Raw genomic sequence first — 17,943 nt, 5'->3', positions numbered from 1 at the left:
CATGATGTAATGAACCAAAGTAAGAAATCATTTTATCATGTAGTTCACACCCAGAAATAATTCTTCACAATTTTGAGTTAACAAGTTTTTTTTTAATTCTTAAAAAACAAAAAACAAAGTGAATAAAAACGGGGTGCTCAAAATGAGCTTATTGATCCACTAGAAAGATTAAAAAACAGCCAACTGGCACAAAAACGGTGAGTTTGAAAAAAAAAATAATAGAAAAGTACAGTGCAGAATGAGTGTGGATTCACAGATCAGCAGTCCGTCTCTGCCCCTCTCACTCCTGCTCTAACTGTCCTCATGTTTGTTCTTTTCTAGTGTGCAACTTCATGGCATCAACCATCAACTCTGAAAAACCTTTCTTTTTAAAACTAGGAAAAGCTTGTCACCCGTTTGGATTCATTATTGACCCTGTTGTTGCATGTTTTGACATCCCGATGGGACATTGCTAACTACTCCTCCGTGATGTCGGGCTGTTCAGACAGGCCTGCCAGTGACTCTGTGGTCTTCTGCAGGGCTTCCTGCAGGGCAGCGATAGCCTGATCGTGGCCTTCTAGCTTGGCTGCTTTGCCTTCCAAACCAGCTACCATGTCTCTTAAGTTCTCCAGCTGCTCGGGCTTCATCCTGCTGCTGTTGTCCTCCAAAGCAGCGAGCCTCCTCTCCAGGTCCTCCACCTGCTCACCCAGGCTGGAGTCTGCTGAAGGTAACTCTGTCTTGTCTCCTTCTAGAGCAGCTATACTAGACTGGAGATCCTCCAAACTGCTCTTCACTGCCTCCAGTTCTTGCTCCAAATTAGTTTTAATGTCCTCCACAGCTTTCCCCTGTTGAGCCAGACTGCTCTCATGTGCATCATGCTTGTCAAACAGCGATTGTACTTTGGAGTTGATGTCTGACACTGAGGCAGACATTGAAACTACGTTCTCCTCCGATGCTTTGACTCTGGCTGCAAGGTCATCAGTTCTCAGCAGGGCCTGAGTAGCTGCTTCATTCACTTGCTCCTCCACATTACGAACAGCATCGGCAAACTGCTCCATGCCACTCTCTAGCATCACAGCCTTGTCCTTCAGAGCCTGAAGCGAAGCCTCGGTTGAAGACAGAGACTCCCTCAGATTCCCAGTGGTGTCTTGCATCACTTTCCTCACTGTCTCAATTTCCTGAGACACTGAGGCCACCTCTCGGTTGCGAGTCTGGAGCTCTTCCCTCACTGCACTGATCTGCTGTCTGAGGGAATCACCTGACGAGTCAGCTGCATCTTTGGCTGTTTTAATTTCAGCTACAGCATCAACAATGGCCGACAGCTCTTGTTTGATGAGAGTGGGGTCTTCGATGTCACCCAGGCGGGCTTTAAGATCAGCCAGCTGGCTCTGTGCCTCACTCTGAGCTTCAGTGAACTCTGCCACACTGGCTTTAATGGACTGGCTGGCCTCAGCTAAGCGCTCCTCAATAGTCTTCTCCAGAGAGGAGAAGTCTTTCTCTCGAGCCTCCTTCACGTCATTCATACCCTCTGAAAGGTCCCTGAGTAGATCATTCTGGAGCCTCTGAAGGGCCTCCTCCACTCTCCTCGTCTCCACCTCGGCTCTCTTCATTCGACTGATGGCCCCCTCCAGCTCCACCCGTGTGATCCCCAGAGATGACTCCAGCCCATCCACAACACTCCTCAGAGACTCCACCTTTACAAAGAACATTGGAAACACAAAGACAAATTTTACTCATACACTCTTTTCTCGCATTTAGATGTTGTTAGATTTCACAGTCTACAGCCGTGCAAATGAAGCTCAAATTCAAAGTATAAAAATGAAATCTCTACAAGGTTGAAAAGATGGTGCAGGAAATATTCAGTTTCTCAGTATTGTTATTCCTTGAACTGTATCAGAGCTTCACAGTGTAAGATAATCTTATACTGGGGCTCAGTGCAGTCCCTTGCTTCTAAAGGCCACACATCCTTTTTACACAGTTTGCTTCTGATTTATCAATCCTAGCAAACAGAAGGTTTGCAGTGGGCTGCTTTTATGTGCCTGAGATGAATCCTGTCTCCTCTCTCTTATTGGTATCATTCAGATCAAGCACAAGAAGAAATGATATATGAAACAAGCCTTTAACGGAGTCTCAGTCTCCACTTTAACAGCCTAGATATGAATTTGAATTTTTTAGCAGGGCTGAGTTCTGGAAAAGATATTGCCACTTCATGTTCTTTGTGAAGCAAGAGAAAGCTGAATCTCTGCATTAATGACTGACCTTGTGAATCCATCCTAATCTGCCCTGTCCAGCTTTGCAATCAGAAACGACTTGTTCTCATTCAAAGAAACCCGCGATAAAGAAATTCATAATACTGTAGATGACGTATTATTGAGTGGGTCTGAAATTTTATTACCCACTCACATTTTAGAGCTCACAAACACAGACTCCTAGAGTACATGAAGTAAAACCACATTATCCACGTCTATATAAGTGCATACGCGTTTATTATAAGGTGATGCTTCCTTTTAGAGTTCTGGAAAATACCTGGATAAAAGAAAAGTGGCGTTTGGAAGTTCTATCCATTGATTCGTATTCTTTCCTACCTACCTGTTGAACGACACTTTCCACTTTGCCGCTCAGTTCTGCGCTTTGCCGTGCGCTCTCCCCGTGTTTTGCGCTCGTTTGGCGGATTTCATCCAGCGCTTGCTGTACGTGAAAAGCAGCGAACCCTGCAGCACCTATTAACGCCACATAAAACACCGTGGTCACAAGAAGACTCAGGCAGCTGCCTGGCCGTGGCGACCCCTGAGGTCCGGGGGCACTCGCTCCGTTGTGGCTGCTCTTTTGGGTTTTCTTCGGCGCATCTTCTTGGCTGGATGCGGCGCTCTTGTCGCTATTCTTTGGCTTTTTCGCAGTCATGGTTAGCGGGAGCTTTGAGACGTGTGTGTGAGAGAGGGCTGCTAATTTTGCAGTCGTGGATGGAGAGGCTTTTCAGTCCAGTCCCACTGACTGGACCAGCAGCGTATCAGTGAGCGCTTCGTGTCTTTCCCCGGGGGGCTTTTGCGCTGAGGTATGCGGATGGGGGTTGTCCCATGCCCAAATCCAGGCTCTGAATGGGTCTTGTCCGGTGACATAAAACACTAGGAAGCAATGAATGATTAGTGGGCTGCTGCATTTATAGTAGATTTTTATATTAGGCATGTTTTTATCTTTGCATCACGTGTGATAATCGCATAAAGACAGATTTATATAGGTGTGTCATACTCTCATCATTTGCAGAAAAACTGTGACTTTTTAATAACGTGAAGGGGAGAGAAGAAGAAAAGATTTATCAAAGTGTCAGTCGGTGTGCCATCCACACACTTTTGTCTCTATTATTCTTACAAATTTCCCCTAATGCTGTTTTTTTTTTTCTTTCTTTCTTTCTTTCTGCTGATGCAAACTTTCTGCACACAGCTCAGTGAAGCAGCGCAGCGCAGGGAGGGGCACTTTCTTCCCTTCCAGTTTGCTCCTCCTTTCATACGTGGCAGCTGAAGTTTTGGCACGGCAGCAAATCACGTACTGTACACGTTCGCGCAGAGAAGAAAGATCAGAAAAGTCACAGAGTCCGTGTGCAACTGTCAAAGTCAGTAAACGCATTATAAAGGTGAATAAATCACCAACAGTTCAGTGGTCTTAATGATCTTTGTGGCATCGTTACTCATTCATGGTATATATTTTAATAATGTTGTCATTTTATTCTTTAGGGCTTTCTAATCTGCATCTTTACTGATAGACTTTTATTTTATTTCTGGATTTTGTTCTTTAAACCACATAACGAAAACGTTCTGAGACAGAATATTAGTAATTTTCTGCCCCTTTTCTTAAAAAAAAGACGTAAAAAACGACGAAATGGTCACATTCTCGGTTTGAACACTAGATGTCGCTAAGAGAGCGTTTAAAGTCAAAACCAGAACAAGCATTGTTCTATACATGAGAGCATTGCATGTGCAGAACACTGATGAAATTATTGACGTTCGTATTAAATAAAATTCAATTCAATTAAATGCAACTGCCTATGTTTCCCTAAATGTTTTATTCAGCACAGATGTGCAACATAACAATTTTGCATATAGAAAAGTACAACAGAATTGCCAATAAAAGGAAGGAAAATGGAAATACTAATTCAGAAGATGATAAATATGTTAGCATGTATGTGTGAAAAAAACTATAAACTTAAAAAGTGGAATGAGTTACTGCCCTGTTTTATTCCACAGGGAGAGCTTATAAGTGATCCAATTCACACCTTGATTTGTTCCTTCAAAATGTACTGAATAATAATTGTGTATTAAACTCAAATGTGCAACAAGTTTAGACTATTAAGACAGTTAAAACAAGTCACAGTGTTACTTTTTGCATTGGCATTGTCTTCTTTTTGCATTTTATGTTTTGTTTCGTGATGCTTAAATGTTTTCAGTTATTTAAAGCTGTGGACTGCAGGCAGGCCAGTTCGGCACTTTCAATCCTTTACTTCTACTACAAAGCAATGCTGTTTAATGGTCTGACGTTTTTAATTACGAAGTTAAAAAAGAAAGAAAGTTAATAATAGTGACAATGATATTTCGTCATCCAGAGGACCCAATAGTGCCTGTATAGCTGGTTGAAAAGTTTTGTAGCTGTCTTTTAAATATGAGTATAAATAGCTAAATTCAATCAGTGGACAGATGTTACGTGGTATAAATTATGCAAAATGAGGAAAAGATTAATTTATCACGAAAATCTTCATTTCATTTAAAAAGTTTTTTAACTTTTTTTTAAAGTAATTTGATAAATGTCTTCATTTATATCTTCGACGTTAATTGGAAAAAAAAAAGGAAATTGAATAAATAAATAAATGGATAAACCATTTTCATTAAAATTAATTTTTAATTTTAAAGACATGAATTGAAATTACATCTTCCTTAAAATAGATCACGCCTTTAAAAATCCTGAAAGAAAAAAAACAGAATAAAAACGAAATAAAAAGATGAGACTTGTTTGTTTTATAAAAACCATCGTAAAATAGATTTTCAGAATAAAGTAAGTTACATTTTTAGAAAATGTAGATATGACAATGAAAGTACGTCCAAAACGTTTATTAATCGAGACTGAAGTGTTGGCTTGATCAGCATATACTTTTAATATAGTTTAACAAGCCCCATTTTAGATGAAATGATAAAATCATAAAGAAGACATTTTTATCTACTGTAAAATGTTACCACTTGTAACACTGGCACTTACCCGGCTGTGCGTAATGGGAATTTCCTAGCAGACTATGAACCCCGCATTATTCCCCGCCCAGACGCCGTGACAGCAGACGCCGCTCCGTCCAGGTGTACGGTGTGAGGTATTGCAGTGATCCGGACCGTTTCAGACCTCTGTCGGTATATTTGCGTGAAATGGCCTAACGCGATATGCTTTGTCTCCGAGCTTGTCTGTCACTCGGACGTCCGAAATGCCGCCTCTCCGCCCATCTCGCCCCTCGTCTCCCAGAGAATAAAGCGGGAACACCGCTAACATGAACGCGGGCGAAGGGATCAGGCTGTGAGCTGTGAGTTTAAACCTCGAGTGGGAAAAGCTAGCGGTTTGGCTAGCCAGCTAGCTGTGACACCCGGCGGCGGAGGCTCGGATATCGGATTTGCGCAACCATGGCGGGGCTCATCAAGAAGCAGATCCTGAAGCATCTCTCCAGGTCAGTGATGAGTTGAGGTTAACGCTAGCAGACAGGGAGTGGAAATAAAGCGACGACGAATGGATCAAGCTGTCACAGGCGTTAGCTAGCACCCACAAAAACCTCACTTTAATGAGTTTATGCTTGCCGCAAATAGATGAAGGGTGTCCTGTAATTTAACACGTCCCTCCGTTGACTGTCACTGTGCGTTTTTGAGTTGGTAACCCTCACAGGACCTGAGACGTGGCTACCCAGCTAAGTGTGCTAGCACCACGCGAGCTGCTAATCCTCCAGACACTTGCTAAGTCGGGTTGAACCAGTTGTGTAGTTGAGTCAGATTGTTAAAATCAACAATCTCAGCGTTCACCTCAAGGTAGCTTAACCTTCAGCAACTGCCTAGCAGGTAGCTAGTGGGCATACAGTCAATATAGTAATGGGAAGACAGGTGCAAGGTACAGGTTTGTTTACATGGGTTTAAACCCCTTTTATCTGGCACTTTTCGCCTTTGTGTTCCCCTATCAGGCATCATACTTAGTGTACATGGAGCCTCAACGTCCTATTATTCAAGATAAGGTCATTTAGAAAGTGAAATATATTGTCCTGCCCCCTAACTCAATATATTTAACAGCATTTTGCGTCACTGTTAAACACCCCACCATATTATATCTATGTTGCCCTTTAATGCCTCTCCAAACGTCATGGAATAGTAATGATGTAGTAGCGTTCAGCTGTCATATTTCTAATCCAGATCACCGATGAGTAAGTCATGAAAAGCCTACAAGCATGCAGGTGGACTGGTGCTTGGAAAGAAAGAAAAAAGCAGTGAGGTGATTGTCCTCACTGATAAAAACCTTTGTTGAAACTGTGAGGAATTTGTCACCCTGTGGATTATATCAGCATTTGTTATTGCTGTGCCCTTGATGTTCTTGCACAGTGCTGCAGTTAAAAATTAAAATGATCTGCTGCACACCACTTATTAGTGGCACGTCCTTCAGCATCCTCATACGTGGTGTTGTGTTGAGATAAGAGCATGTACATATGACTGTGCATGCTGTCAGCAAAAAAATAGCATCTACTTTGACAGGAAATGACTGGAGGAGGCGTGATGTCATCTGTCTTTTTGCTTGCCGTCCCTTTTTTTTTTTTTTTTTTTTTTTTTTTTGTCCTGGCCTGATTGGTCTGTTTCTGAGCGGAAGAAGACAGTCAACCAGTCCTGCATCTTTCAATTAGGTGATGTCACGATCGAGGTGCTGGTGTCAGAATACCGGAGCAGGGTGGCCCTAAATGCTCTACTGCACGAGTTTGGCCACAGCAGGCTGTGATTCTGCATAGATTCTCTCTGCTTTTATCACCATCATTATCTGTGTGCTTACAGCTGCAGTTTATGTTGTGGGTGTCAACAGCTTAACTGTTGCAGAGGACATTCCTCTCTCAAATACTGTCTGTGACTAGGACTGTCACAGTGAGCCAGCATCACACCTTCACAGTTCACTGATCAAGACGTCTGCAATGACCGTTTCCCCCTCTGGGCAGGACAAGTGCACTGAGGCATGCATGACATATTAAACTAGTTGAAAGAGCCCCGTTTCCACGATGTGATCTGTTAGAAGAAGCTTTGTGTTTTACTTTTCATGCCCAAGAATGAGTTTGTGAATGCTGAGAGAGCACTGGCTGAGCTGCTGGCCTCAATGTTTTGCCCTAATGTGAAAGTGTTTAGTCGATAAAGTGTTTCGCAGAAGGTCGAACTCAGGTAGCCCCCGGGGGTGAGTTAACAGCAAGGTGTTTGCTTGTCTGCATTACGGACCGCTTTGGATATCGACACGACACTGGCTCAGAGCCTGACGCGGCGAGATCCAGTTACACACACACACACAAAAACAGATGTAGCAACGCTATGTTTCTCCTGAAAGAGGCTGTCTCAATGAGGTGAAAGGTCACACTCTCATATAAAGGAATATTACGGAGCTGGGAAAGGAGCTTAATTACAGGTGTTCCAGTTAATGAATGAGCACTCATTTCCTTATTTCTTGTCTTCCTCCTTTTGTTGCTTCTTCATTTCTTAGCACATGTGATTCTTTTAACCCTTTTGTGGCCCTTTTAAAATGTCCTCACTTTCTTCACTTTTCTACCTTTAGTCTCTTAATCTGATTCTGACTTTTGTCATTATTAGTTTATTGTCCTCAGTATACAAATAAATATCCAAGAATAGCAAAAAACAGGCAAGAGAATATACCAGAACTCAAGGTTTTGTTTTTGTTTGTCCAGCTATCAAAAAATGTCAGTGATTTCTTTGTTTCCATGTCTTGAATTCAGTCCTCCTCAAAGAAGCATACGATTTGACACGTTAAACAACTTTTTATATATTTTTTTGCTGTGTTTTGACCTCTTCCTTTCATAACGTCATTACGACTGAGTTAAATGGATGCTTATGAATTTCATAGGGCCGTCATATAGCACTACCACTAATTGTAAGTAGAGATGGAACGATACCACTTTTTTATGTCCGATACCGATGTCATAAATTTGGATATCTGCCGATACCGATATGAATCCGATATAGTGTTTTGAGGTTGAGTTGAGTCTGTGCTTTCTCATCATTGGAGTTTTAGTGGCCATTGCAGTGGGAGAAATGGATTCATTTCTTCTCCTGTGTTTATCACCACGAGTATCTTCCCATCCTCTGCTGTAGCTGTGTAATAATGCACCATAGTGATGCACTCCACTATTCCCTCTGCTGGTGGGAAGGCTATTATGGCCTGAGTCATGACTAAGTGCCTCGCTTTGGGTGTCTCATCAGTGTGTAGCTGTGAAGTGCTTAGTGTGTAGGTTGTGTTTGTGCAGCGAGTGCAATAGAGCGACATTTGGCCAGGGTCCCTCCAGGCCTTGGCATCCTCTGCTGCCCGTGACTGGGCTGGTGGATTGTTTTCTCCTTCACGCTAACCTTTTCGCTGCCTCCACGGGGCCGTAAATATTCCACAAAGACGTGCTGTGCCAACACATACTCGCCTAACTTTTTCAGGTTGCCTTCATTGTGTTGTGTTTGCGTGGAGGCGTTTAGTAGGAGTTTGTGTATGTGGGATTAAAGGGTCTACCTCCTGATGTCAAATTCAAAAAGGAAGAGCAGGCAAAAATTCCAGGCGTGCAATTAAAAGTCCAACTGGTAGCATGCTTGAAGCTTTACTGGCAATATATACTCATCACCCACTTTATTAGGCACACTTGCTAGTAAGGGGTGAGGCCCAAGGTGTTGCCATCAGAACTGCCTTAATTCTTTGGTACAGAGTCAACAAGGTGCTGGAAACATTCCTCAGAGATTTTGGTCCATGTTGTCATTAACGCGTCACACAGCTGCTGCTGATTTTTTTTTTTTGACTGTACATCCAAAGGTGCTGTTTTGGTTTGAGATCTGGGGACTGTGGAGCTCATTTGTGTACAGTGAAACTCATTGTCATTTTCATGAAACCAGTTTGAGATGAGCTGTGCTTTGTGATGTAGTCATAAAGGGAACAATACTCAGGTTGACTTTGCAGTTTGATTTGCACCAAGATCAGCCTGTCTGACGCAAACAAACACACCGCGTTCAAAGTCACTGACATCACCTTTATTCCCCATTCTGAAGCTCCTGTTTGAATTTCAGGAGGCCATCATGATCTTTTGCATGCCAAAGTGCAGTGAGTTGCTACCATGCGATTAGTTAATGTTAATGATGAGTTGAATTATAAAGTTTTTGATAAGTGTAAATATTAATCAAATATTGCAAATGAGTCCAAAATCGCTGAAGATTTATATAATAGGAGTGAAAACAAATGCAAATGCTTTTTTTGTTTTAGCCTTTTTTTTTTCTTGCCAAGTCGTTTACTTTCACTAAGCCAAAATCCACCCATCCATTTTCTTTCACTGAGGTCAAGTTGCGGTTTCAATTGGGAATCGAGAAACATGCCGAACGCTTCCTTCTCTGAGTACTTGCATGTCTTTTTGACAGTTGATCATTGCAAAACACTGACGTCAAACTCAAAGCAGTGCAGCTTTACTGTCTACATCATGTTTGCACACTGCAATAATGAGACACGTGCTAAAACCTCGCCGTCTAGCTGCCTTTGAACACAGAATTGGTAAAGAATTGATAAAGATTTTCCCCTTTAGATAATATCATTATCCCTCTGTGGTTGCAGTGTAGCTGATTGAGCAGGGTATTTCACACAAACATCACCCCAGCGATTCCAGTTCCTGTTGGGGAATCCCGAGACACTCTTGGAAAGCCAGTCTTTCCAGTAAGCTTGGAGTCTCATCCCTCCCTGCTGGAAAACCTACAAAGGAATGCACCAAGGAATCATTGTGATTAGATGCTTAAACCGCCTCATCTGTCTCCTTTTGACGCTCCCATCAGATCCATCATGATGTAGAAGCTCCTCATCCAATCCCTAATACTTAGTCAGGCCACCCCAAAACAACAAATATAACCAAATGCAGGACTGTAACGAAAGATTTTGATTATCAGATCATTAATTATTTATATTCTAGTAAATCAAATAGTAAATTTGGGCCATTTGTTTTTTTTTAAAAAATGGTGATACTGTAAATTGCAGGTTTTCATATCATATAGGTTGTCATCCAGCTAGCTAAGGATAAGTGACTGATGCCTAATGCTTAATCATTTTTCTTAACCTTTGCTATCAGAATTTTGTGACCCAGAACAGATCAAAGAAGACGATGAGATGCGACAGACCGTGGCTTGCAGCCTTCAGATACCGTTAATGAGTCCAAGCTTTAATCTTAGGCATGGCCTTAAAAATATATTTTCATTCTCGATGACCTGGCTTTGTATGAAACATTAGGGAAGCTTTTTCATCAAGTCTGATTACTGCCCTTCTTTTAATAGTGCCAGCCGATGGCTTTGAGAAACACTTTAGTGTGATTTAATGTGCGACTTGTCAAATTATCCCAGCAAGTCACATTCACCAGAAGCATCTTATTGTCCTAATTGGCCTCTAATTACATCCAGCACCTGGTGATCTGTTGAGGAATACTGACCCTAATGAAAGGCGTTATCAGTTCAGGAGGCTCAACCCGCTCTCCTGTTTACACTGAATGGGCCAGTGAAGGATTTAGAGGGCTATTTAAAGCTCACGTTCACATTTTTCTTGTTGAGCCAAGTAAAAATGTAGGAACTCCCCTTTCTCTTCCGGTAAACTGCAATTCTAGGTTGCACAGGAATGCCCTGAAGATGCCGCCTGTGTTTCCTGTTTTATCCTCTTTCTGTTTGTCTCTTTGTTTCTCACTTTGTCGCCGCAGTCTTTGTTGCTAAAAAAAACAAAAACAAAAATAGAGTTGGTAGTCCTCTGAGTCATTCTGGCTGTTTTGCCGCCTCTCTTTCTGGCACTGATGTCATCAGGGTGCGCCTCAAATGCATCGTCGGAGAGTAGGAAAAACCTGTATCCATCAACCAGATCCGCAGACATAAGCATACAGTGTGGCGGGCCAAATCTCTGCTCTTGGTTTGTGGTTGTGTGGGAAGTTGCAGGATCAGCGTACTGTTGGAGACGTCCTTAGCTGAGTTTGAGCAAAATGACTCACAAATGTTTATTAGCAGCAGGTGTTTACTGAACAGCCAAGTCATGCAGATGGAAAAAGAAGGATGGAAAAATTGGTGATGCATGTTGCATAAACGTGAACCTTGAAGCAGAAGGTTAGATTAGCTTTGGGTAAGATTCTGAACGGCAGGAGAGAAGGAGACAGCAGCTCTCTCCAAACACGACTACAGAGCAGAAACTACAAATGGAGCCGAGGGGTAGATGGTACAACAGTCACTGTAGTGCAGCCACTTTTATTTGATCACATTTTAATATAAAAAAAAAAATTAATTTTAAACGCTTTAAGGTATTTAAAAGTGGCGTCCTTCTTTGTGTATCTTTTGGCATGACCCATTTGAAACTAATCGTTTCAAATGGGTCATGTGAATCTGGTTAAGTTTTGCAGGAATTAGCTCTGTGCTGAGTGGTTAATTTTGTCCTTTGGAGAGGCAGACACCCCCGCATGCAGCCATTAGCCTGCTCTAATCTCTTTATGGGCCTGGATCTGGTCCGGTGAGCTGGAACCTGCTGACTGGAATAATGGCTGAGGTCTAGTGTGGAGAGATGAAAGAGAAAGATGACAGTGTGTGTGTGAACATAATACCCTCTACCTCTTGCTGTTGACTGGGATCTACCTGCTTAATTTAGCTTTAGTAGCCTTGATATTAGACAGCTGATTAACAGCATTTTATTTGCTCACAGTAGTGATTTATTTATGGAGTTGAAGGAAGGCAAGAGGAAGCCCCGACTGAGGATGATATACCAGATAAGGTGCAAAGGAGGGAGGGGAAACTAGCTGGCTAGCTGGCTGATACTTGATCAGCAGCAGAAATGAATATTTCACTGGTCACAAGGCTAAGACGCTCCATCTCTCAGACACAAACTGTTTCTATGTGTATGCCCATGTGTGCAGTGAATTGTTTGTGTTTTGCTTGTAAGAGTTTTAATTAATTTATTTTTTGGACTCATTCTGCTGTGCCGAGGCTCAGTTTATGCTTCCACAGCTGAATAATTTACACGGATGGCGAATACGAGAAGAATCCAGTGCTGCCAGGAGAAGGTGTTGGGTGTAAAGGAACTGGATTTGACTGATTGAATCATTACAGACATGAGCTGCCAAATCACAAAGCAGTGACAGAGTGTCCTGATAGTCTGGGTCCAGACAGACCATCTGAACAGAAACAAAAACCTTTTGTCTTCTTATGACTATCCAGTTTCTTAATGGCTGCGTAATCATACAGCACCATTTTGGGAATGCTGAGAGTGCAAGTTTTTGAGCTCTTCATGACTCTCATGAGCTCGCCGTGACTTTCTCTACCAATGTGACTTTGCTTTCAGGTTTTTAATTGACTCTTATACTTCTTATTAGGCTAACCTGATTTTGGTCTCTTGTTATATTTTTCAGCTTTTACTATTGTTTTGAAAAATTGATTCAAATTCACCAATCAGTTACCTGCTGATGCCGAACTCACACAATGGAAAACAGTAGTTTAAGAATGCACGCGACCAAAATGATTACAGCTTTGTGCAATCGAGCGAGCTTTGAAATCGCTGCTACAAAGACGGCAACATGGTCTGCGAACAAACGCAGCCAGTTGCCGTCTTTGAATGTACTTTGGTGTGTGAAGATGCCGAAAAAGCGGCAATAACATGGAGCAACTCTGCCATCAGTCTTTTAACAGTGTGAAATTGAATGAGGCTAAGTTGGCAATTACACGCAATCTATTTGCAATAAAACGAAGATAAACTGTAATAAAATGGTGAAAATGGCAAATCTGTTGGCATCTACTTACACAGAAAGTTTCACGTTAACTACTTGCATTCAAAGCAAGAACCTCGTAGATTTGAAATGGCCATTTGTTCGCCAATCTGACTTGCTCAGATTGAGTCCAGCATCGTGCAAATCTGTATTTATAATTGAGATGGTGCAAGTTGGACCGTGGTCGTTTGGAGACAGGATCGCCTCTCACTCTGCGACCTGTGCAGTGGCCTCATGATTGAAAGCGGTTGCCCAGAGGTTAAGTTGTAGTCACATATGAATCTACAACTCACAAGTTAGTCCATCCCTTCCTGCTATAATCAACCTTTCCTCAGGTTTCGCTGTGCTTCTTCTTAGAGTCACATATGGTGTCACATATCTGTGTCTTGAGCATAGACGTATGGATTGTGTTATTTTTATTAGCTTGCTCTAAATTAGGAGGTGGGTATATCAAGATAAGTGTGTCCAGTGTTGGTTGGGTTTAGTGTTGACCTGATTTAATGGTAGCTTTGGCGTCCACGCCTAATGTTATTTCAGGATGGTCACCTCTGCTGACCTCACTAGAAAAGTACAAGTAAGTAAGCACTATGGTGGGTTGAAAAAGCAATAGATGTATTATGCTAGTGCTAAAGAGTTTCAATAATAAATAATTATTTTTTAACCTGATCCCAACCAGTAATATTATTTATATAAAATAACTATTAATAGGAGTCTGAGTTACAGTAATTCAAAGCAAAAATGTATTAATATTTGTTTGTGAAATAGACAATAAATACAAAGATCAATCACACGATTTAGATCATGCTACAATAAAACTGCATGCCTGCATGTATCTTGACTTAACAGTGTTGATATACAAATGTTAGGATAATATGGTACTATTCAGTGGATCATGGCATTCTGGTAGAATCTATGCTCAGTTGGTTTACACTCAGTTAAATGTTTGTTTGTTTTTTTGGTTTTTTTTAAATTTATTTATTTTCTGGTGTAACTCAGAAAGAAAATCTCTTTCTGGTGTCAGTTTGCTATTATTAAAGATGCCAAGCCAGGAACACACTGACCAAGGAGATCAAAGCAGCTAAAAGCATCTACTCCCAGAAGCTGGAAGAACTGCTCTCAGCCAACGACCCTGCGTCAGTGTGGAGGGGCCTGCAGGAAATCACCAGCTACAGACACCCCCCACCCACTATTGAAGCAAACAAAGACCTGGCCAACGAGTTAAACACTTTCTATTGCAGGTTTGAGACGGACAGACTCCCACGCCCCACCCTCCCCTCCCCAGGGACATTGCTTCAGACATTGACCAGAAACAGAAACAGAAGCCCAGGAAAGCCCCCGGACCAGACGGCGTTTCACCCTCCTGCCTCAAAACCTGTGCTGAACAGCTGGCTCCCATCTTTACTCGCATCTTCAACAGATCCCTGGAGCTGTGTGAAGTTCCCTCCTGCTTCAAACGCTCCACCATCATCCCTGTTCCCAAGAAACCCACCATCACAGGACTGAATGACTACAGACCTGTCGCCTTGACGTCTGTGGTCATGAAATCCTTCGAACGACTGGTGTTAGCCCATCTGAAAGACATTACAGGCCACCAGCTGGACCCTCTGCAGTTTGCCTACCGGGCAAACAGGTTGGTGGATGATGCAGTGAACATGGGGCTGCATTACATCCTGCAACACCTTGACCGCCCGGGAACTTATGCCAGGGTCCTGTTTGTGGACTTTAGTTCGGCTTTTAACACCATTGTGCCTGAACTTCTTTCCTCCAAACTCTCCCAGCTCAGCGTGTCACCAGCTACCTGTCAGTGGATCACTAGCTTCCTGACAGACAGAAAGCAACAAGTGAGGCTGGGGGAGATCACCTCTGAAACTCGGTCCCTCAGTATTGGTGCCCCTCCAGGATGTGTCCTCTCACCACTACTGTTCTCCCTCTACACTAACGACTGCACCTCCAAGAACTCTGCTGTCAAACTCCTAAAGTTTGCAGATGACACCACTGTCATTGGCCTCATTCAAGATGGTGATGAGTCTGCATACTGGCAGGAAGTTGAGCGGCTGGTACTCTGGTGCAGTCAGCACAATCTGGAGCTGAACACTCTTAAGACTGTAGAGATGGCAGTGGACTTCAGGAGACATCCCTCAACTCTGCTCCCCCTCACCATATCAGACAGCCCTGTGTCAACTGTGAAGACCTTCAAGTTCCTGGGTACAACCATCTCCCAGGACCTGAAGTGGGAGACCAACATCAACGCCGTCCTCAAAAAGACCCAGCGGAGGATGTACTTCCTGAGACAACTGGGGAAGTACAGTCTTCCACAGGAGCTGCTGATCCAGTTCTACACTGCGGTCATTGAGTCTGTCCTGTGCTCCTCCATCACAGTCTGGTATGGAGCAGCCACTAAACAGGACAGGAGCAGACTGCAGCGGACTGTACGGGCAGCAGAAAGGATCATCGGCACGCCCCTGCCCTCCATCCAGGATCTGTACCTCTCAAGAACCAGGAAACGGGCAGGGAAAATCATCGCAGACCCCTCACACCCTGCACACAGACTTTTTGATCTGCTGCCCTCTGGCAGATGGTACAGAAGCCTGCAGACCAGGACCACCCGACACAGGAACAGTTTCTTTCCCCTCGCCATCTCCCTTCTTAACAGTTGACCTGTCACACTGCTCCCACTGCCAGACTGCAGCTGCACCTTATGTACATTTTGTAGTATTCATTCCACCTCATTCATTTCTGTATATAAGTTTAGATTAGTTATTTATAGTTGATTTACACAGCTTTGTGTATGTATGTGTAATGTGTATATATAGACACGTACGTGTGTGTGTGTGTGTGTGTGATTTACATTGCTGTGCTTGAGAGCCACCATCTACCGGAACCAAATTCCCTGTATGTGTCTGCACATATACTTGGCCAATAAACACGATTCTGATTCTGATGTTCCACATAGTAGTAACAATGACACCCCAAACTGTGGCGGACACTTCTATGGTCAGGTTTCATTTATTTATTGTTTTTTAGCATTTCAAATGAATATCAGGCTAGGATCTAATGCTTTTGTGGGGCTTTATCATGGTTTCACTGCATTCTTCAAATGTGATGCGGACCAAAATTGGGAATGTACAGGGAAGGCCGTGAAGCTCCGGACGGCAAAAGAAAGAATGTGAAATCAATAAAATCACAGTAGTGTTTAGAGGAGATTGTGCTGAATTGGTCTACGGAGATTTCTGCGTCAATGATCCACTCAGTGTGCGGCTACTCTGCTAACTATTAACCAATACTCAAACTGTGAATGGAGGCAGAAAACACTTAGGTCATGGACAATCAAGTTTGTGTGATTAAGTGTCTTTACTTTGTGTAAAAGCAAACAGGGACTCACTGATTCAGCATATAGCATGGGACACTGGCAAATACTTATAAATGTGCACCTTATTTTGTGAGACTGTGAGGCCTGGGTACACTTTGTCCAGTGTTAGTTACACATGTTACTGTGCTAGACTTACCCCTGTTCTTTTTCAGCATCTGTTTATGAGCTCATCATCAGTAGATTGAGCAGTGTATAAGCAATACAAATACAAATACAGCTTCAATTAAGTAGAAAACACCTTTTCCAAACACTAGCTTTGGTTTTATAACGTATGTCTTTCCATTCCTGTTGCTGGAATGTTAAATTCAACAGCAGTCATAACCTTAAATTATGGGCTTTTAAACATTTTTTTTAGTGTTTCTCAATATAATTTATTCTGTATTTAATATAACGTTTTTTTTAAAACCACAAGCGTGTGTGTGTGTGTGTGTGTGTGTTGCAATCGACATCCAATACACTGTAAGCGCTACTCTTGGGATTTGCTTGGCTGGCCTGTCGGTTTGTTTACAGCCTGTTTCTATAAATATATCTGGACTCTTCTCGTCTGTGTCCCGTAGGTTTGCTAAGAACCTGTCACCCGACAAAATCAACCTGAGCACGCTGAAAGGGGAGGGCCAGCTCACCAACCTGGAGCTCGATGAGGAGGTGCTCCAGAGCCTGCTGGACCTGCCCACCTGGCTGGCCATCAATCGTGTGGAATGCAACAAGGCTGCCATCAGGGTGAGACTCGGGGTTGTTCAATTTGTCACCTATTTACTGGAAATGACGACTTTTAGGGAAGAGCTTTGGCTTCAGATGGAAACAACCCTTACGCTTTTATAGAGAACATTAGGACTGGAAACACTGGGTTTAGGAAAATAGATTTGATTTGAAAAATGAGACATGGGTTATGATGCTGGTTCCAGTGGTGCTTTTTTAAGGAGTCATATTTAAATAGATGTGCAAAGCAGATTTTGCACTCAAGTCAAGGATACCTAGAATACTCCATAAACACACAATGTGTGTATACAAACAGTGTGCCTTAAAAACATATCATACAAGTGTTGAAGGCACACTGGTAACCTCTAGTGACTCTTTGCACTACATAAGCACTCTCTGCTGGAGCTGTCTGACACTCCGATGCGGTCATGGTGATCAGCCAAGTATCATGACTGAGAGCAGCCTCTGACACACCCTGGAAACGGTGAATGCAGCTGTATAATTTTCTTCATGACTGGACTTTTATTCAGGCCAAGGTCCATTTTCCACCTCTGCCTTCCCTCCCCCACCCGACTACCTTCCCCTCTTATCCTCAAAAAGCCGAACCGTCAGCTCATAGCATAATTTTTCAAGCCTTTTCTTCTTGTTTTGATTTGCTTTAAGGTTGCCACTTTGATGTCTGATCAGCTGTAAATGCAATGTACCATTGTTCCCTTGTCTTTACTTGTAAAAGTCCCGTCAGTTGGGGTCAGTGTAAGGGGAATATGATTTCTGAGTGAACAATGGAGCTGGTGAATTGAAACCTTCACTACAGCCTTAACGTAGCTCGCTGGGTATTTTTGTGTTTGCTATTAAACCGGCTTTTTAAATAAAACGGAAAGCAGAATCATATCTC

General features: G+C 42.7%; 2 protein-coding genes across 4 annotated transcripts in view; one reads left to right on the top strand and one right to left on the bottom strand.

Annotated features, from left to right (window-relative positions):
* Nucleotides 1-70: 70 nt before the first annotated feature.
* Nucleotides 71-3,059, bottom strand: ckap4 (cytoskeleton associated protein 4). The gene is made up of 2 exons (XM_040035446.1): nt 2,569-3,059; nt 71-1,673 (listed from the first exon to the last, which is right to left on the bottom strand). The coding sequence occupies exons 1-2, from the start codon at nt 2,878-2,880 to the stop codon at nt 456-458; spliced, it is 1,530 nt and encodes a 509-aa protein (XP_039891380.1). The 5' UTR covers nt 2,881-3,059; the 3' UTR covers nt 71-455.
* A 2,188-nt stretch (nt 3,060-5,247) lies between these two features.
* uhrf1bp1l (UHRF1 binding protein 1-like) overlaps nt 5,248-17,943 on the top strand; it is a 34,257-nt gene continuing 21,561 nt past the window's right edge. Inside the window, exons 1-2 of one of the 3 annotated variants that reach the window (XM_040035442.1) lie at nt 5,248-5,671; nt 16,907-17,069. In XM_040035442.1, coding sequence (XP_039891376.1) covers nt 5,628-5,671; nt 16,907-17,069 — 207 coding nt within the window. In that variant the 5' untranslated portion in view covers nt 5,248-5,627. The remainder of the gene's footprint in view (nt 5,672-16,906; nt 17,070-17,943) is intronic. The other 2 variants (XM_040035443.1, XM_040035444.1) reach the window with 2 other exon arrangements.

The sequence above is a fragment of the Simochromis diagramma genome, unplaced genomic scaffold (genome assembly GCF_900408965.1).
Source record: "Simochromis diagramma unplaced genomic scaffold, fSimDia1.1 OVJJ01000816.1, whole genome shotgun sequence".
NCBI lineage: Eukaryota > Metazoa > Chordata > Actinopteri > Cichliformes > Cichlidae > Simochromis > Simochromis diagramma.
This window is presented reverse-complemented; position numbering and strand designations above follow the sequence as displayed.